Here is a 20,982-nt window from a genome sequence, read left to right on the forward strand (position 1 = left end):
AGGCATACAGTAAGTATTTGTTGAATAAAAGTGGAAGATACAGAAATTAAAATGAGAACATTCATTTCTCCCTCACTTGGGTTCCCTCAACACTTCGGGATAAAGTTGGTGCTCATGATTCTGTGTACACTCATTGATCATGAATTGCTCTTGCACTGCGAGAGTAGGGCTCCTTTATCTTACTTCATTATCTGCTCCTTGAGGACAGAGAGCATAACATCTACTTCTTGTGTACTTTCAACAGTGCTCTGCACACAGCAGGTACTCAATATATGCAAATTAAATGAATGACCCACAGCCTGGATGTGCGACCCACCTTTTTGGGAGTGAGAAGGTCACTACCCCATCGTCCAGCTGCTATTATCTAAAGCTAACAGCACTTGGTGTTCCCATTTATATTAGCTCACTCACTTTGGGTCATACTGCCCACAGTAGAGATGGTAGGCTCTAGTTTTTTCTTCTAGGCATGCATGGTGGACATCTGTTGCCTTTGCCTGCCCAGCATCTACTTCCCCTTCTGCCACCACCATTCTTATTTGGAAATGAATGCTGCCCCACTCTCAGTGCATGTGGCGTAGATGGGTTATGGGTACATGATCCAGGCCTGGCTAATATTCCATCCTCCTGGTCAGAGTGATTGGTTCAAGGATGAAGTCATGACCAAAGCCATGACCCAATATCTCAATTCCAAATATTGTGTTGAAACTGTTGAACTAAAAAGTTCTTTTTCTTGGCCAGATGAGGTGGCTCACGTCTGTAATCCCAGCATTTTGGGAGGTCTAGGTGGGTGGATCCCTTGAGGTCAGAAGTTCGAGACCAGCTTGGCCAACATGGTGAAACCCCATCTATACAAAAAAAAGATACAAAAATTAGCCAGGCATGGTGGTGTGCGCCTGTAATCCCAGCTGCTCAGGAGGCTGAGGCAGAAGAATCACTTGAACCCAGGAGGCAGAAGTTGCGGTGAGCTGAGATCATGCCACTGCACTCCAGCCTGGGTGACACAGCGAGACCCTGTTTCAAAAAAAAAGTTTTTTTCTTGCTGAGTTTACTGAGGCAATAGGCTATAACCTTCTAGCTGTCAAAGCTACCTCATTGAAAAACCCAATTAAATGAACAAACATTAAGCATAGAAGAGCCTAGAGATGAATAAAAAATTAGCCTTGATGACAATGGACACTGGATCCAGCTGTACCTGAACACCAGTTTTAATTGAGTTTTCTGTCAGTGCAACAAAAATAATTTTTTTTTTTTTGAGATGGAGTCTCACTCTGTTGCCCAGGCTGGAGTGTGGTGATGCGATCTCGGCTCACTGCAACCTCTGCCTCCCGGGTTCAAGTGATTCTCCTGTCTCAGCCTCCTGAGTAGCTGGGATTGCAGGCACCCACCACCATGCCTGGCTAATTTTTTTTGGTATTTTTGGTAGAGACGGGGTTTCACTATGTTGGACAGGCTGGTCTTGAACTCCTGATCTCTGGTGATCCACCCACCTCAGCCTCCCAAAGTGCTGGGATTACAAGCAAGAGCCACCGCGCCCGGCCGCAATTAAAAGAATTTTAACTAACAGGGTTCTATTTTCATTATGTGGTTTCCTCATAGGCCAGCTGAAGTCTCAAAGGCCGTAATCACAGGCCCTGTGCTTACAGAACAACACTGTGGCTGAGAACCAAAATATTTGTGTAAACTTATCCTGCATTTACTATGGTTCAATTAAAAACAATTTTAAACTCTTGGCCAGGCACAGTGGCTCACACCTGTAATCCCAGCGCTTTGGAAGGCTGGGGTGGGAGAATTGCTTGAGGCCAGGAGCTTAAGGCCAGCCTGGACAACAAAGTGAGACCCCCGTCTCTACTAAAAATAAAATAAAATAAAATTTAAGCCCTCCTACAACATGGGAAAGGTGTATACTAGGCTGTGTGAGAAAAGTTCTAGACACAGGTGTCTAAGTGTGGTGAGCAGGGTGTTAAGAACTGTTCAATGTGGCACAGGGCCTGGTGCTGCAGGTGGCATGGAAATATTTTGATGGAATTGTGCTTTGATATGATGCCATTCACTTTTTTGAAGGCAAAATGGGGTGAAGAGAGGAGGCTGCTGGGGATAGGGAAGCTAACCATAGGGAATTATGGAGGGATATCTAAGAATAGTGTTACTTCCTTTAGTCTAGGTAATGTTTTCACTTCTGTCACCCACCAATAACCCATTATGATTTGTCCAACACAAGAAACATCCTACATTCTAACGCAAGTCCAGAAAAAAAGACAGAAATAACCCTGGGCCATGGTGGGAGTTCTTTTTTGAAGAAGGCTGAAGTTGGGAAAAGTAATCCTTCTCTAGGAATAGATCATAAAGGAGACCTGCTAAGCCCAGATGGGTACCCAGGATTTCTTCATGCTGTAAGACCAGCACTTCTCTCTTCTTTAGGTCAGTTCTTTCTCAGCTCTCCACTCACCACGTTTTGTCCAAAGAGCTCTGCTAGTTCTTGCAGCAAGGTTTATGTTGAACGGGTTCCAGTGGTGAGGTCACCCTCATGGAAGGTTTCCATATATGACATGCCTCTGCTGCTACGCCCAAGAGCTTTCCCAAGCCCCTTTCACTGATGCTGTCCAAGAATAGGGTCTGGCTGGATTCCCACATTGAAGGGGCAATGAAGTTTTGGTTTCTGAAAATAGAAGGTATTGTCCTTTTTGTCCAATTATAAAAGCAATACATGTTCTTTGTAGTACATTTGAAGAAATTCGAAAAAGGATATGGGGGGAAAATGAACAGTCATCCCATAATTCTATCACCTACAGATAACTAATATTAATATTTTTATGTACTTCTTATTCATAGTTTTTCTGAATACACGTATTAATGTATATTTTAGGAAGGCAGCATTGCAGTGTGGTTGAGTGTGGGTTTGAAAGTCTGACACTATTCATTTGGAGTTCTGTGGCCTTGGTCAACTTAAACTCTTCTAAGTCTTACTTCCTTCAACAATAAAGTTTGCTGATTCTTAATCTAGTCCTCGGTCAGTATCAAATTACTTTAACTTATAGGTTTATTTTTTATTTTTATTTTTTTAAGTTTTATTATTATTATACTTTAAGTTTTAGGGTACATGTGCACAATGTGCAGGTTTGTTACATATGTATACATGTGCCATGTTGGTGTGCTGCACCCATTAACTCGTCATTTAGCATAGGTTTATAATAAGCATTATCTGGTAATAAAATTTCCCCCAACATTCTTTTTTCTTTCAATTTTTAAATGTTATTTCACATATCTCAGATTAATTTTAGAATAATCTTTCAAGTTAAAAAATGATACTTTTTAGCAGACTTGCATTTAAATTTTTGGATTAAAGAAGACGTAGCATCTTTAAAATTAAAACATTGTCTTCCTCTCATAGAATACCGATAGTGTGCCTGTCTTTCCATTTATTTTCTTCATGTTCCTCTGAAAAGCTTAGTGGTTTTCTTCATATGAGGCTTGCACATTTCCTGTTAACTTTGTTCCAAAGTATTTTATATTTTTAGTTGCTATGTGCTGAATTAGATTTTTTTTTCCCCAATCACAAATGGCTATTACCTGTACTGAAAAGCTATTTTCAAAGTTTTAAAATGTATCTTTTAGTGAACATCGTTGTGCCTTTCTCTTAATAGGTCTGACCATTTTTCAGAATTTATTATCTTCAGATTTCTAGGTAGATACTTAGCTTGTAGCCCAAACCTGTCTGCTTTCCAGTAGTATACTCTTTATCCTGCTTCATTGCATTGGTTAGATTATCCTTTCAGGACACTGTTCAATAATAGTAGTTAGAATGGATCTATCTTGTCCCTGACAGCAGTATTTGCTTATTAAGTATGACACTGGGTGTTATATATTAGAAGATTTATTTTATCATGTTAACGAAGCTTCTTGCTTTTTTTTTTTTTTTGAGTCAAGGCCTCTCTCACCCTCGTCCAGGCTGGAGTGCAGTGGCGCTATCACAGCTCACTATAGCCTTGACCTCCCTGGGCTCAGGTGATCCTCCCACCTCAGCTTACTGGGTAGCTAGGACCACAGGCATGCACCAATGCCTGGCTAATTTTTTGTAGAGACAGGGTTTCACTATGTTGCCCAGGCTGGTCTCGAATCCCTGGGCTTAAGTGATCCGCCCACCTCAGCCTCCCAAAGCGCTGGGATCACAGATGTATGCCACTGTGCCTGGCCCTTTCTTTCCTTATTAGGGGAGTTTAAAAAATAAAAAATAAATGTTGATTTTCACCTTAAAAAAATTTTTTTTATGAGAGACTCTTGTTTCTGTTTGTTTCCTTTGACCTACTCCTGTGATATATTATATCAGTGGATTTCTTTTAATGAGGTCACCATTACATTCTAGGGACAAAAATCACCAAACGCCTCAGGGCTCTCAGAGTCAGGTAGACCTGGGCTGCCATCCGACTCATCACTTTCTAGCAGGGGAATCATGGGCAAGTCCTACATGAGGATGCATAATACATGCTGGCAGTTAGGGATACTTTATTCCTTTACTAGATTGATGATTTTTTTAGTGTTCTATTTAGAATTTTTGCATCTATATTATTGATTTTGGTGTGAAGTGTGTGTGTACACAATTTATGAGATTGTGCTCACAAAAATGACTTATGTCATTTACTTAATTTGTTTTTTTTTTTTTTTTTTTTTGAGACAGAGTTTTGCTCTTGTTGCCCAGGCTGGAGCGCAATGGCGTGATCTCGGCTCACCACAACCTCCGCCTCCTGGGCTCAAATGATTCTCCTGCCTCAGCCTCCCAAGTAGCTGGGATTACAGGCGTGTGCCACCACAGCCGGCTAATTTTGTATTTTTAGTAAAGATGGGGTTTCTCCATGTTTGTCACGCTGGTCTTGAACTCCTGACCTCAGGTGATCCACCTGCCTCGGCCTCCTAAAGTGCTGGGATTACAGGCGTGAGCCACCGCAACTGGCCAATTTCTGCTTTAGTACTTCTTTCTTTCCCCCTGGTTTCCTAGTATATTTTATTATTCTTTTTCTAATTTGAGTCCGATGCTTAATTCATATCTTTTGATTCTTTCTTCTTAAATAATGAAAGCATTTAGAGTTCTAAATTTCCTTCTCTGTATAATTTGTAGAAATTACAGAAATTTTAATTTGTGATGTTGTATTATCGTTCATCTCTAAATAAAAGATGAATGATTATATATGTAGTTTTTCTCATCTGCCTTTCTTCTAGAGGTAACCTTCTATTATTGTTATTTATTTATTTTTTTAGACGGAGTTTCGCTCGTTGCCCAGGCTGGAGTGCAATGGCGTGATCTTGGTTCACCACAACCTCCACTTCCCAGGTTCAAGCGATTCTCATGCCTTAGCCTCCCAAGTAGCTGGGATTACAGGCATGTGCCACCACATCTGGCTAATTTTGTATTTTTAGTAGAGACAGGGTTTCTCCATGTTGATCAGGCTGGTCTCAAACTCCTGACCTCAGGTGATCCACCCACCTTGGCCTCCTGCTGGGATTACAGGCATGAGCCACCATGCCCGGCTGATTGTTAATTTTTAATTTTCACAATCTTTAAACATCAATATTTAAAATGTGCTCATATTTGTTGCACTTCTCCCAAAAAAGCAAAGCCTTACCATTTATTAATTGGATGATTTTGGACAAGTCTGTGCATTTATTCATATCTTATTCCATGTCAGGGGACTCAGTACAAAGGTGAAAAAGACAAAGTTGCTGTTCTCAAGGAGTATAATTTAGACACATAAGCTAGCAATAAACAAACAGGATGATTTTAGCTCATGACAGGGCTACACAGACAGTAACAGTGATGAGATAGAGTGATGGGGAAGAGGTGCTTAAAATGGGGTTGTCAGGAAAGGCCTCCGCTAACCACCAGATCTCACGGGCTCATCTTGAGATTTAACCCAGCAAACCTCTTCTGAGCCAGTTGGCACCACTGATCTCCCTCCCCTCCTTTAAACTGTTGCCTTCCTTGATTTCTGTGACAAGATACTGGTGTCACTATCTCCTTGTCTCCTCCTACTTCCAGCTCCCTCTTTCAGCCTTCTATGTGGGCACATCTTCTTTTGACCACCCATTAAATTAGCTGTTGGCCAGGACAACCATCCCTCCTGGCGGCTGGAAAGAAAGCTCAAGTGCAGCACAGGCCCAGCATATGATGCTGAGTCAAGTTCAGATGGCTTCCTACAAGGTGACATAGAGCTTCTCCAGGCTAGGACACAGGTCCACCTGGCTTCCTAACACATTATTCAACACCAAGGAACAGCTGATCAATAAGGTTAAGTGCCTATACTGACTGCAAGGCATGTTACACAGTGCATAAAGCAAACATGATTCTTACCCTAATGAAATTTATACGATAGTTCAGAAACATGACTTACATAAAAGACAATATGAAAACGCTGCAAAACAACAAAAAACACACACAACAAATTGTGGGAAACAGACTATAGTTGCCACTGGAGTTCAAGGAAGGAAGCCCTCAGAGTGAACCTACCAGTGAGGGAAGGCACTAAAGGAACTGGAAGGACAGAGCCCATGGTTATGTAGCGTCACAGTGCTGGATTCTGGATCTAACAGGCTGATTGAATGATGCCAGACACACCTGTAAGTTAAGGCCCAGCTTCTAATCTCAAACAGGCTAAGGTGAACTAAAAATTGAACCCTGGATTAAGGAGTGAAGACTTCAGTGAAGAGGGCCAATGTTCTGCCCTTCCTTCATCTCAAGAAGTAGTTGGAACAACAAAAGTGGGAGGTTCAAACAAGAGTGGGCTGGAGCCAAGGGAAAATAGAGATGATGTAATTTCTTTAGGTCCTGGGTCTGCTCTGGGTCTTAGGGAGAATGAGTAGAAATTTGGAATGGTTCTTGAGGTCCTCAGTTTTCCTGCTCAGAACATCAAGGTAGACCAGATAGCTTTGGAGTCAAAGCCTAGCTAGTGCTAAAGAATGTGGCTCTGCCCAAAGATTCCTCTAGCTGTATGCTGAATGGGGCAGAGGTCCAGAAGATAGAAGCAACCACACCCCAACTGTAACATTTCAAGAAAGACAAGTAACAAATCCCTTATATCTTTATAGCATCTTTCAACTAACATAGGCCTCATATGCATATAGATGTCATTCTGTCATCATTTGAGGTAGGCATATTAGACTGATCCCATTTTACAGATTTTAAAGAAATTTAGGAAGTTAAGTGATTTGCTGGTGAATGTATAGCTGGGCCTAGAAGCAAAGCCTTAAATGTTCAACCTGGCACTCCCCCTGGAGAGGATAATATTCCAATAGTCCTGATCTAAACAGGATTTCCAGTGCCCCAAGCAAAGCTCCTCAGAAAAAGACATGATCCTTGACTCACAAGTTCTACTCTGGGCTCACATGTTTGAAAGATCCTTGGACAAACTGGTCTCCAAACTCAGGTGGGGTTAAAACACTGAGATATGAGGGATGGGAGGCACAATATCAATAGCTGACTCTATTTTCTAGGGAACAACATCTACTCTGGTCCTAAAACTGTGTTCCCAAAATCCACTGGAAACATATGAAACTTGCAGGATTCACCAGACTTTCACTCATTAAAGCTTTGCTCCTAATAGCCTCCATTCTTCTCAACCCCAATATGAAAAATTTCTCTTTCAACTGGGGTAACTAAAACCCCAAAGAAGCCATCAACAGTCAAAAGGGATAGGCACTTACAATTTTAAATTCTGTGGTACCAAATGAAAGCTGAAATCCTTGCCTCTCAAGCAAGAAAATCCACCATGACACTGGCCCAAGGGAATGTTTCTCTCATGCTGCCTTTTATAGTATCTGGTACCCAAGACAATATTACAAAAGCTTAAGGGTTTCTTCTTCTTCCCCTTTGGTCCCATTTAACAAGGAGTATGTGAAAGTGATCATCTGAAAAAACCCAGCTCTGCTCTGACCCCAAGCAAATCAGCTCCTCTGATTCTCTCTGCACCTGGCCTATGGCACTTTGGTAGGTTTGTGCCTCCCAGGGCAACTGGGACATTGTTTGGCAACCTGACGATGCTTTTGTCTCCCCTCTCAGCCCAGAACACTAAGTATGGTACTTGTGCAGCTTGCAAGAGTGGAAAAGTCTCCTGGTCTTTGAGCCTCAGGAACCCAGGAGTCAGTCCCCTTAGCCAAATAGTCATTACCCTTTCAATACAATGTCTTTCCTCAGGTTGCGTGGTCTTCGTCCCTGTTACCCACAGTATTCCTTTCCTCTTTTCCCGACCGCTCTGGCTCCTCCTCTTTCTCTCCGGCCTATCCAGTCTCAGGGCTTCCTTGTGGGCTGGCTTGATTCCACGTCTCCTCCACAGAGGTAAGATGAAGACAGAGAGACTTAGACCATCCTATGCAGAGTGCCTCTGCAGTGGCTAGGCTGCAGCAGATATGAAGAGGGATCTACAGACTGATTTCCTGCACCCATCTAGCCACTAAGATATCTTGTGCCTAGAGGAAGAGAAAAGAAAATATAGCAGTTTGGCGATCAGTCTGTGATCAATGTGGTTGCAACGTATGATATGTCGTTGACCTGGCTGAATGTCTTTGGTGGGCAGAGACGGATAAGAGAGCTCACAATTCTTAGGTATCAAGGACCAATGCAGTGGTTGTCAACCCTGGTTGTACTTGAGAATTCTAGCAGCTTGAAAGACAAATGCAGAAACAACATCTGGGGCTCCACCCCAGAGATTCAGCTTTAATTGGTGGGGGGTAGAACACAGGCATCAGTATTTTTTAAATTGCTCCCTAGATATTTGAATGTATAGCCAGGGGTAAGAACTTTAAGTGGAAAGTTCTGACTAAAAGCTAAATTTAGATTTTCGGCAATGGGAAGCTATTGCAGGTTTTTGAGCAAGAGAGAAAACATGAACATGGCTGGAATGTGAGAAGCTTCTCCTGATCAAAGTGTGCAGAACAGACTGGAATGAAGAAATGCTAAAAACAAAGAGACTTGGTAAAAGCCAACGGCTACAGTCGAAATAAAAGGTAAGAAAGCCCTAAGCTAAGTGGTAGACAAAGAATGGGAAGAAGGGGATGGATTTCCCAAAAGCACAGGACTGGGCAATTTCAGGACTGCTTAGAGCAAGGCGGAACAGCCAGGCTGCTCTGGGCCGCAGCAGGAAATGGCTTGTCCAAGCCCAGCTGGCCCCCAGACCCACCCATACCAAAACAGCAAAGAAGGAATTTCCACTATATGGGGAATTAAGAACCCAAGAGAAGAAAAAGAATATAGAGAACTGGGCTCTTTCAGGGGACAAGTTCAAGGACCACTAACCTAAGTAATAAAGACTGAGACAAAATTTAAAAATGAAGAAAACTTTATGCATTCACAGATTCTCCCTCCCCCACCTAGAATTCTGATAAAGAATAAATCACTCTTCTCCTAGCCAAAGTATTTACTCTCCTGCCCTCACTCGAGGTGTCACAAATGACACCATTATTTCTAGGCCACCTAGAACACCAGGCTCAGCTCACAGAAAACTGCAGTAACAATTGCCGCTTCAAGCGTTTTCCTAGGTATTGCCTTAGTCAGAAAAGAACAGCCAACACAATGAAATTGGTAGGGTGGGGTGGCTGGGAAATGTAATCATTTATTGGAGTGTAACCTGGTACTCCAAACAAAGGCTTCATTATCCTCAGCCAAAAGCATGGAGGGCATAAGGAGGAAGTGAATGGTTGACCCATTTGAGACAGCACCAAAAGAACAGAGATGACTTCACAACACCTCTGGAAGATGGCAACAGGCAGATAAAAAACAAGGAGTAATTAAAAGTGAACTGGGACACATCATCAGTGTCAGTATATCTCAAATTCCATTTTTTCTTCACCTTTCCAAAACAACCATACCTTTTTTTAACCTGTTTATACAATGCTTGATCAAATGGATCACTCTGAAGCACAAAAACGTAAGTTAATTGTTACTTTATTGTAGAGGAAAAATATCCTGAAATATTTATTAGATAACAATAACTCCTGACAAAATCATTCTTCGGGATGTGTTGGCCAAACAATCTGGTCAAATGGAGTAAGTTGTCCCTCACCCCAGTAATAAGCTCCATTCATATTGCCATAAACCACAGGAAAATCCAAAAGATTTTCTAAATGGCTTCCAAATTTCTGCATAGATGCCCTTATTGAGCTCAGAGGTAAATATAAACAAACTGAAATTAGAGAGAAATTAGAAGGATAGCTGAGAGGAAAAAAATGTTAACAATTGGTGAATCCAGAAGGAAGGGTATATGGGGGTTCATTATACCATTCTTTCTTAATTTCTGAGTTACTTAATTTCTGAGTAACTTAATTTCTGAGTTACAGTTGCTTTTGGGTGACCATGTTCTCTTTCTGACTTGCCTAAAAAATATGTTCAGTTATTTCTTTTCAAACCTGAAATACAAAATCAGCTCTTTCTCAGGTGATGCCCCCCTTTCTACTCTGTCTACAAAAACTTCCAAAGCTTTCTAGAAAGCTTAAATTAAGGGGCTACAGTACATTGATATGGTTTTGTTGTTCTTGGAAGGTGTTGGACTCAAACGCTCATCGAAGGTCTGTGATGGTCACTGCTCTGTCCACAACAGTCACATGGCTGCAGCTCTGCAATAGGAAAAAAGAAAGGTGGAGTCCTAGAAAATTCTGAAAAGTCTTTTTTTTTTTTTTTCTTCATATAAGGTCTTGCTCTGTTGCCCCGGCTGGAGTGCAGTGGCACGATCTCGGCTCACTGCAACCCCCGCCTCCTGGGTTCAAGCGATTCTCCTGCCTTAGCTTTCCCAGTAGCTGGGATTACAGGCACGAGCCACCATGCCTGGCTACTTTTGTGTTTTTAGTAGAGGTGGGGTTTCGCCATGTTGGTCAGGCTGGACTTGAACTCCTGACCTCAAGTAATCTGCCTGCCTCAGCCTCCCAAAGTATTGGGATTATAGGCGTGAGCCACCGTGCCCGGCCTGAAAAGTCATTTTAAAAAACCACTTTTTGGCAGGGTGCGGTGGCTCACGCTTGTAATCCCAGCACTTTGGGAGGCCAAGGTGGGCAGATCATGAGGTTAGGAGATCAAGACCATCCTGGCCAACATGGTGAAACCCTGACTCTACTAAAAAAAAAAAAAAAAAAAAAAAATTTAACCCGGTGTGGCGGCGCGCACCTGTAGTCCCAGCTACTCGAGAGGCTGAGGCAGCAGAATTGTTTGAACCTGGGGGGCAGAGGCTGCAGTGAGCTGAGATCATACCACTGCACTCCAGCCCGGCAACAGAGCGAGACTCTGTTTCAAACAAAAACAAAAACAAAAACAAAAAAACCCTTATTTAAAATGTTCATTCTAGAGACTACTTTAATGCCTCTAAAAGGCAGTAAGTTGGGACCGACTCATATTCAGAGAAGGACTGTGTGGTAGATAGAGCTCCCTCTCCCCTCTCCCCTCTCCCCTCCCCCCTCCCCCCTCTCCCCTCTCCCCACTCCCCTCTCCCCTCTCCCCTCTCCCCTCTTTCCACGGTCTCCCTCTGATGCCGAGCCGAAGCTGGACGGTACTGCTGCCATCTCAGCTCACTGCAACCTCCCTGCCCGATTCTCCTGCCTCAGCCTGCCGAGTGCCTGCGATTGCAGGCGTGCGCCGCCACGCCTGACTGGTTTTCGTATTTTTTTGGTGGAGACGGGGTTTCGATGTGTCGGCTGGGCTGGTCTCCAGCTCCTAACCGCGAGTGATCCGCCAGCCTCGGCCTCCCGAGGTGCCGGGATTGCAGACGGAGTCTCGTTAACTCAGTCCTCAATGGCGCCCAGGCTGGAGTGCAGTGGCGTGATCTCGGCTCGCTACAACCACCTCCCAGCCGCCTGCCTTGGCCTCCCTAAGTGCCGAGATTGCAGCCTCTGCCTGGCAGCCACCCCGTCTGGGAAGTGAGGAGCGTCTCCGCCTGACTGCCCATCGTCTGGGATGTGAGGAGCCCCTCTGCCTGGCTGCCCAGTCTGGAAAGTGAGGAGCGTCTCTGCCCGGCCGCCATCCCATCTAGGAAGTGAGGAGCGCCTCTTCCCGGCCGCCATCACATCTGGGAATTGAGGAGCGTCTCTGCCCGGCCGCCCATCGTCTGAGATGTGGGGAGCACCTCTGCCCTGCCGCCCCGTCCGGGATGTGAGGAGTGTCTCTGCCCGGCCGCCCTGTCTGAGAAGTGAGGAGACCCTCTGCCTGGCAACCGCCCCGTCTGAGAAGTGAGGAGCCCCTCCGCCCGGCAGCCACCCCGTCTGAGAAGTGAGGAGCGTCCTCCCTCCTCGTCTGGGAGGGAGGTGGGGGGGTCAGCCCCCCGCCCAGCCAGCCGCCCCGTCTGGGAGGTGAGGGGCACCTCTGCCCGGCCGCCCCTACCGGGAAGTGAGGAGCCCCTCTGCCCGGCCAGCCGCCCCGTCCGGGAGGGAGGTGGGGGGGTCAGCCCCCCTCCCGGCCAGCCGCCCCATCCGGGAGGGAGGTGGGGGGGTCAGCCCCCCACCCGGCCAGCCGCCCCGTCCGGGAGGGAGGTGGGGGGATCAGCCCCCCGCCTGGCCAGCCGCCTCGTCCGGGAGGGAGGTGGGGGGATCAGCCCCCTGCCCGGCCAGCCGCCCTGTCCAGGAGGTGGGGGGGGCGCCTCTGCCCGGCCGCCCCTACTGGGAAGTGAGGAGCCCCTCTGCCCGGCCAGCCGCCCTGTCTGGGAGGGAGGTGGGGGGGTCAGCCCCCCGCCCGGCCAGCCGCCCCATCCGGGAGGGAGGTGGGGGGGTCAGCCCCCCGCCCGGCCAGCCGCCCCGTCCGGGAGGGAGGTGGGGGGTCAGCCCCCCGCCCGGCCAGCCGCCCCGTCCGGGAGGGAGGTGGGGGGGTCAGCCCCCCGCCCGGCCAGCCGCCCCGTCCGGGAGGGAGGTGGGGGGGTCAGCCCCCCGCCCGGCCAGCCGCCCCGTCCGGGAGGGAGGTGGGGGGATCAGCTCCCCACCCGGCCAGCCGCCCTGTCCGGGAGGTGAGGGGCGCCTCTGCCCGGCCGCCCCTACCGGGAAGTGAGGAGCCCCTCTGCCCGGCCAGCCGCCCCCTCCGGGAGGGAGGTGGGGGGGTCAGCCCCCCGCCCGGCCAGCCGCCCCGTCCGGGAGGGAGGTGGGGGGGGTCAGCCCCCCGCCCGGCCAGCCGCCCCGTCCGGGAGGTGAGGGGCGCCTCTGCCCGGCCGCCCCTACTGGGAAGTGAGGAGCTCCTCTGCCCGGCCACCACCCCATCTGGGAGGTGTACTCAACAGCTCATTGAGAACGGGCCATGAAGACAATGGCGGTTTTGTGGAATAGAAAGGGGGGAAAGGTGGGGAAAAGATTGAGAAATCGGATGGTTGCTGTGTCTGTGTAGAAAGAGGTAGACATGGGAGACTTTTCATTTTGTTCTGTACTAAGAAAAATTCTTCTGCCTTGGGATCCTGTTGATCTGTGACCTTACCCCCAACCCTGTGCTCTCTGAAACATGTGCTGTATCCACTCAGGGTTGAATGGATTAAGGGCGGTGCAAGATGTGCTTTGTTAAACAGATGCTTGAAGGCAGCATGTTCGTTAAGAGTCATCACCACTCCTTAATCTCAAGTACCCAGGGACACAAACACTGCGGAAGGCCGCAGGGTCCTCTGCCTAGGAAAACCAGAGAACTTTGTTCACTTGTTTATCTGCTCACCTTCCCTCCACTATTGTCCTGTGACCCTGCCAAATCCCCCTCTGCGAGAAACACCCAAGAATGATCAATAAAAAAGAAAAAAAAAAAAATGTTCATTCTAGGCTAGTGGTTCTCAGTCTGGAAGCCAGACTGCTGTTTAAGTGGTAGTTGTGGTAAGAGTCTGGGACTCATTACTACCACCAGTCCCACCTGTAGATGGAATCAGTGTTTGCCCATTTACCTTTGTTCATTTTTAAAATGTATATATCATTCTAGACTCATTCTTTGATTCCTAAACTTGGGAACAAATAGTGTCATCCCTAAAATATATATTAATTTAAAAGAATTACTGAATTCATCACAGTTTTTTTAGCTATGATGTCACCCAAATAATAAAGCATACCTACTGTCACATGGTGAGAGAAGAATGCTCCCTTTTGGCATGCAACAGGGGCCTTTATAACTGAAAACATGGGCACTGGTGCCCCAGACCTTTTTTTCTGATTGTGTAGTCTTTGTTTCAACATCCTAGTACTTAGACATTCCAAGGCAGACTGATCTATTTTTGAACAGATTTGTCAGAAAGTTCTTCCTCACGCTCAGCAGAAAACCATCATTCCATGAAGTCTTTGTTTTAGTGCTAGGAGTGACATGAAATATACCCAATCCCTTTTTTTATACATCAACTCTTCTAACACTTGAAATCAGCTCTCAGATCCTTCCTGGGGTTTCTCTTCTAAGCATCTCCAGTTCCTTTTAAGTGTCAAGGTTCTTAGTCCCTTTTCTATATTGCTCACTTTTCTCTGAACCCAAAAGAAATAATACTCCATGGCCAGCATGGAGTAATGCAACACCATCAAATCAGCTTGCAGGGGCAAATGGAAACATACTGATCTTATCATCAACTAAACTTTTTATTCACAGACCACAACATAGGGAAAAAAGAACTTTGTAGGAAGGTCGTAAAGCCCCTATGATTTAAGCAAAATTCTACAAATATACTTAATTTACCTATCTTAAGTGGCTTCTCTTTTCCTTTGCCTTCAAATCTCTTACTGAAGTACAGGCTTAGAAAGAGACATTGATGAAAGGAAAAAGTAACATTTAATAAGCCAGCAACTGCATTACGTACTTCCTGCACATTACTTCATTTAATCATCTCAAGAACCCTATAAAGTAGGTGTTATTATTATGCCTATTTTATAGATGGGAAAACTGAGGCCCAGGAACGGTAAGTAGCCCAATCAAAGGCACACAGTGGCAAAGCTAAGATTCAAATCTATTCCTGTCCCACACTGCTTCTCATGTACGTCCTTACTACGGAGATCTGGCAAGGTAAGTGACAAAGCTGGTCTTCTGTGTGGATCAGAAAGGATGATGCATTTCATCAGCTCTGACTGTCCTCCCTGCTTGAAGCATAGCCCCATTTTCTTTTACATAGATACGTACACAGAACAGAGGTGGATCCTTGCTGTGTGGATGAAATCCTTTCTGGCGACAGGAAGAAATCTCCTCTAGTCCATGGTCAGTTAGTTTAAAGAATCCAGTTCTGAAATTTAAAAAAGGCAGGCTAAGAGTCAAGCAAAGGTGTCCCTCCATCCCAAACATATGCACGCACACACACACCAGCATGCACACTCACACAGCAGGGCAGAGGTCATTGTGAGACAGCTTCTGTAGGATGCTGCCTCACAGGTCTCTTCTCTGGTGAATGAATCACAGTTAGAGAATGACTCATTACTGCCATCACACTAGTTTTGCTGGAGAATTCATAGTAAATAATCAAAGTGGGAGTAGAGACAGGATTTGGTATGAAAAAGAAGTGCATTCTGAGATAATGTGTTTGATTTTGAAACTTTCTAATCCAACATAAAACTCTTGACATTCCTATCGCTTCAAGTCAAACACTTCAAATTTCTTGTAGACTTTTCTTAGAAAAGCAACTAAGTTGTTACTTGGATATCTTTTTGAACAAGCAGGATAGATTAATCATGATATGGGGCTTAAAAGGAAGCCCTTTAGAATAACCAACTTACATTATAATCTATGTATTTTACAAAGGACAAGTCCACAAGAATAGAGACCTTTTCCCCTGAGGCTTTCTTCCCTACTACCCCCTTGAAACACCCAGAACCATGCCCTCTATACTCACTCCTGGAACTTGGGGGAGCAAACAATGGCTACTGACTCTGGCAACATCATCTGGTAAGAGCAGTGAGTGTGTAGGTCAACACTGGAGAGAAACGCGGTCTGTGTGGGGTGAGTCTGAGGAGAGAAAAAGAGTCAGAGGACTCTTAGCGAGGATATATGGTAATCCCTCCTTATTTGCGATTCCCTTTCTGAGGTTTCAAGCTATCCATATCAACTGCAATCTGAAAATATTACATACGATAACATACTTTGAGAAAGAGAGATCATCTTCACATAACTTTTATTACACTGTATTTTTATAACTGTTCTGTTTTATTATAGTTGTTGTTAATCTCTTCCTGTGCCTAATTTATAAATTAAACTTTATTGCAAGTATGCATGTATAGGAAAAAAACATAGCATATATAGGGTTTGGTACTATCTGTGATTTCAGGCATCCATTGGGGGGTCTGGGCTCATATCCCCTGAGGATAAGGGGGGGGACTACTCTGACATACAACCAAGCCTGGTCTCTGAAGGAAGTAAAGCCAAACAGTTCTCAACAGCTGGTCACAATCTCCTTTGTAAGTGAGAAGCCATCTGCAACCATGAGAGGTCCACCTGAGGTTCCTAATAAGTAAGGAAGCTCCTTTCCAGCACTGTAAACAAATATTGCTTAATACCGGTATGTGAAGAGACTCATAATTTCTTTCTTTTTTTAAGTTCAAGAGACTTACTATACAACATGGTGACTACTGTTCATCACAATGTATTATACACTTGAAAACTGCTTAAGAGAGTAGATTTCAAGTGTTCTCACCACAAAAAAAGTATGTGACATAATGCATATGCTAATTAGCTTGATTTTCCCATTCCACAATATATGCATACAAATTTCAAAACATATAGACTATTGTTATTTGTCAATTAAAAAAAGAAAAAACAAAAACAGGCTGGGCATGGAGGCTTATGTCCGTAACCCCCAGCACTTTGGGAGGCTGAGGAGGGCAGATCATTTGAGGTCAGGAGTTTGAGACCAGCCTGGCCAACACGGTGAAACCACATCTCTCTTAAAAATACAAAAGTTGGCTGGGCGTGGTGGCGGGCACCTGTAATCCCAGCTATTCGGGAGGCTGAGGCAGGCAGATCATGAGGTCAGGAGATCGAGACCATCCTGGCTAACATGGTGAAACCCTGTCTCTACTAAAAAAAAAAAAAAAAAATACAAAAAAATTAGCCAGGCGTGGTGGCACGCGCCTGTAGTCCCAGCTACTTAGGCGGCTGAGGCAGGAGAAGAGCATGAACCCGGGAGGTGGAGCTTGCAGTGAGCCGAGATCGCGCCACTGCACTCCAGCCTGGGTGACAGAGCGAGACTCCATCTCAAAAAAAAAGAAAAAGAAATAAGGAGCATAAACAATTATTGGAAACTGGAAGAGCTGTCTGTGGTGAAGGATACAATGAGAGAGGGGAAGGGGATGAAAATAACTAAATGAAATAACTTAGATTGCATTGTCCCCAGCAGAATGACAACTGAACTGATGAGGATTTGTCTGAAGAGCAATCGTGGGGAGATGCCACAAGTGGGGTGGGGGAGATTCCACTTCAGTTCCTGGGTAGGTGGATGTATGCCCTCACTTACACTGTGCAGAACCATAATTCTGAGATTCTGTAGAGTGTCTGATGAATGATAAGGTGATCTTTTTCTAATGGAAAGTAACAGCATTAAGCCCAGGCAAGCGCATGCCGTCCTAGCTCATGGTTATAGATGACATACCAAATAACCCACCCACCACATTTCATCTAATTCACTCAGACAACCTTCTCAGGGAGAGAGCTCCCAGAGGTCACCAAGGCTGTACTGGACAAAAGTAAACTGTGGACGAAGAGGCTTGGAACTTTCTGGCTTCCCTTGTTTGAAGGCAGTGGAAGATGTTAGGCAGCTTGAGCACTCAGGGGGAAGGGGGAACTGGAGTAGGCAGACAAAAAGGGAGGTAAACACAAAGGGGGAACTTTCTTCTCTGTACTACTCAAAACGGGGACTCTGATCCCACTGGTTCAGAAGATCTAGGGTACCTGATGGGTTCTGGAATTCCTGGTTGGATGAAGGACTGTAGGCTGCAGAGCCTTGATGCGAGAAGGCATCAAGACATCGGGCCATTAAACAGGTAGGGTATGGAGAGGACCGAGGGACAGAGCTCAAACCTTCCATCTGGAGCATCATCGGGGAAAGATAGTGTTCCACAGTGTTAAAACTCAAAGACCACTGCAAAGTGGGAGAAAAACAGAATTCTGAGGCTGGAATAGACAAGACAGAAGAATTCAATGCTGTGCCACATTCCAGTTAAACAAATTCTGACCTCTCAAAAGGAAATCAAGATCTAGGTTCCAAGTGTGAAGAAAAGGCTTCCCTGGGGTTGGTGTGTGCTAGCCAGGAGATCAGTATGGTGGGTCTTGTGGGGTGTGAGAACTGGCAAGGGGAACCCCATCTCAGATGACAGCACACAGAAAGTGGCTTGGAGACCTCCTTCAGGCACATACCTGCTGCACAAAGATCACCAGACAGTAGGAGTGGAGACAGGAAAAGACATTTGCATCTCAGGGTTGGAGACAGAAGAGGGGGTTGTTTGTTGATATTTCCTGCTCTAGCTCTCCTGTTCTTGAACCAAATTGGAAGAACTCAAGGACTATGATGTTGGATTCACCCAGGGATCCATGGAATCAAAGGTGTTAATGGGGTTGTCATGATGGGCATCCATGGACAAGGTAGGTGGGTGTCCTCAACAATTGTGAATGGCACTCAGTGGCCCTTGGAACTTTTGCTAGGGAATTTCTTCTATCTCCTCTAAGAAGTGTTTCTCTCTGGATGATTCAGGCTTTGGTTTTTTAAGAGACTCATAATTTCTAATTGACCATCAAGACTTATTTGGTTCCTTACAAGGTCTCTTCATACCACTGAGTCACCCATTCTGGAACAGATGGTACATACCCAATATTTCAACATGGTGGAAGTCAAGGACTTAGTAAACCACAATTAGATGAATGATTCTTCTCCCCCACAGAGGTGTTAAAAGGTCAAACATGAATCAGATTCTATAGGCAAAGGCTGTCCTGTAGCTAAAGCAACATCCAAGGAAGATATGGGAGGTAGGGGAATACTTGAATTTCAGTAGATAGTTAAACCATATAAAGGAGACCATTCTGTTTGGAAGGAGAACACGATGCTAAAATTTGAGGTTAATCAGTTAAAACATCACCTAAATGTGCATCCCGATTATTTGTTTCCATTGTTTGTTTTATTAAGCACATATTTTATATACAAAACAGACAACTATATAATGACTTATGTTCATCTTAGAGGAGGTGTGATCTTAGGTAACAAAAATGGAAAAAGATCTAGCATGATTCAAAAAGACAACCAACCTCCACTGACAGAAAAGCACAGACAATAAAGACATGCAATTGACTAGCGTTTTCAAACCTGCTGTCCAAAAAAACAAATCTCCTGAGGAGCTTGACAAAAGCCCAGACTCCTGCACCCCACCCCTGGAAAGAACCATCATGAAGGAACATTTTTCTTGAAAGCTCACTAAGTGATTCTTATGTGCAGCCTCATCTGAGAAGCACCATTCCACAGGGTGCTGTGATGAGCTCACTGTGGAAGAAGCCTTCAGGACAGGAACGTGTTAGCTCAGTGCAGGCAGCAAATCCACACACAAGTCTTCATGGGGCATGTAAGGACTTCAGTGACCACAAAGTTTCTACCTGATGAGAATATAATCCTTTAGGCTGCTAAAGAGCAGTGGCCTGTGCCAACACCACCTTCCATCCCATGGTTAGAGTCCAGGATTCTAACTGGGAGCAAACGTGGGTAGCCAGAAAGATAATAAAGAGACATAAGCAGGGACTCAGTAAACAACTCTTAAACAGAATCAAAAAACTTTGCCGTGATCCCCTGCTCCTCTCTAACTACTGTACCTTCTCTCCCTCCTTCCTTTCATAGTCAAGTTTCTTGAATGAATAGTTCATTATGTTCACTGTGCCCATGCTGCTGGGGATAGAGGAAGGCACTTTGACAAAGAGAAAACAATATACCAAAGGAGCAGAAATGAGCAAGGAGGGTGAATGCTGAAGGCAGCCTGGGTACCTAAGAGGGAAATTTTCCCTAAAGGGAAATGGCTCAGATAGCGCTGAAACATGATGAGGAGTGCCTTGAGTTCTGGGCTGGAGGTTTGACAACAGTTGGTGATCAATCCACAACCATACTTTTGACCTGGGAAGCTGATTCATAGTTGACAAGGTTAAGAAGGAAGAACTGATCTTTTGCATTTTCCTCTGGCCAATTTTAAGATCTGAATAAATCTTTCGGTCTGCTTTTCGTTTGTTTTTGAGATAGGGTTTTCGCTGTTGCCCAGGCTGGAGTGCACTGGTGTGATCACGGCTCACTGCAGCTTTGACCTCCCAGTCTCAAGCGATCTTCCTGCCTCAGCCTCCCAAGTAGCTGGGACCACAGGCGTGTGCCACCACAAATGCATAATTTTTTTTTTAATTTATAGAGATGAGGTCTTGCTATGTTGCCCAGGCTGGTCTTGAACTCCTGGCCTCAAGTGATCCTCCCACCTTGGCCTCCCAAAGTTCTGGGATTACAGGTGTGAGCCACCATACTCAGCCTGTTTGTTTTTAATCCCGAATTAGGAAGGAATGGTGCAGAAATATGGAGGAAAAAAAGCTGAACTAGCTGGGCACAGTGGTGTGTGCTTGTAGTCTTAGCTACTCAGGAGGCTGAGGCAGGAGGATCACTTGGGCCCAGGAGCTCAAGGCTGTAGTGCAGTATGATTGTGCCTGTGAATAGCCACTGTATTCCAACATAAACAACGTAGTGAGATCTCATCTCAAAAAATAAAAATAAAAAAGCTGAACTACTATCAATTTAGGCTTCAAATCTGTTCCCAACTGGACCCTCACTGATACTTAAAACTCTTTTATTCATGTGTAGCTAAGTTCTACCTGAAGTCTGTACAGTAATGATTCTAAACTTTCCCCCATCTCCTCCAGTTTCTAATTCCTCCTTGGTCTCCCTCTTGCTCAACAGCAGACCTAGACTCCAACTTTATTGAGGTCAAGATTGTCTAAAACGTGTTTCCTCAACTCCTCCAGACATCATTTCAAAAATCTCTCTGGATCTTCATTTCCGTTCATTCAATCTTGTCTTGGAGGAATGGATGTTTTTC

General features: G+C 45.1%; 1 protein-coding gene across 4 annotated transcripts in view; it reads right to left on the reverse strand.

Moving 5' to 3' along the window:
- Window positions 1–9,909: 9,909 nt before the first annotated feature.
- Window positions 9,910–20,982, reverse strand: part of STAMBP (STAM binding protein) — a 36,390-nt gene continuing 25,317 nt past the window's right edge. For all 4 annotated transcript variants that reach the window (XM_003810361.6, XM_008962726.5, XM_008962727.6 and 1 more), the window contains 3 exons: window positions 15,777–15,889; window positions 15,074–15,173; window positions 9,910–10,593 (listed from right to left, as the gene is read on the reverse strand). In XM_003810361.6, coding sequence (XP_003810409.1) covers window positions 10,537–10,593; window positions 15,074–15,173; window positions 15,777–15,889 — 270 coding nt within the window. In that variant the 3' untranslated portion in view covers window positions 9,910–10,536. The remainder of the gene's footprint in view (window positions 10,594–15,073; window positions 15,174–15,776; window positions 15,890–20,982) is intronic.

The sequence above is a fragment of the Pan paniscus genome, chromosome 12, assembly GCF_029289425.2.
Source record: "Pan paniscus chromosome 12, NHGRI_mPanPan1-v2.0_pri, whole genome shotgun sequence".
NCBI classification, from domain to species: Eukaryota; Metazoa; Chordata; class Mammalia; order Primates; family Hominidae; genus Pan; species Pan paniscus.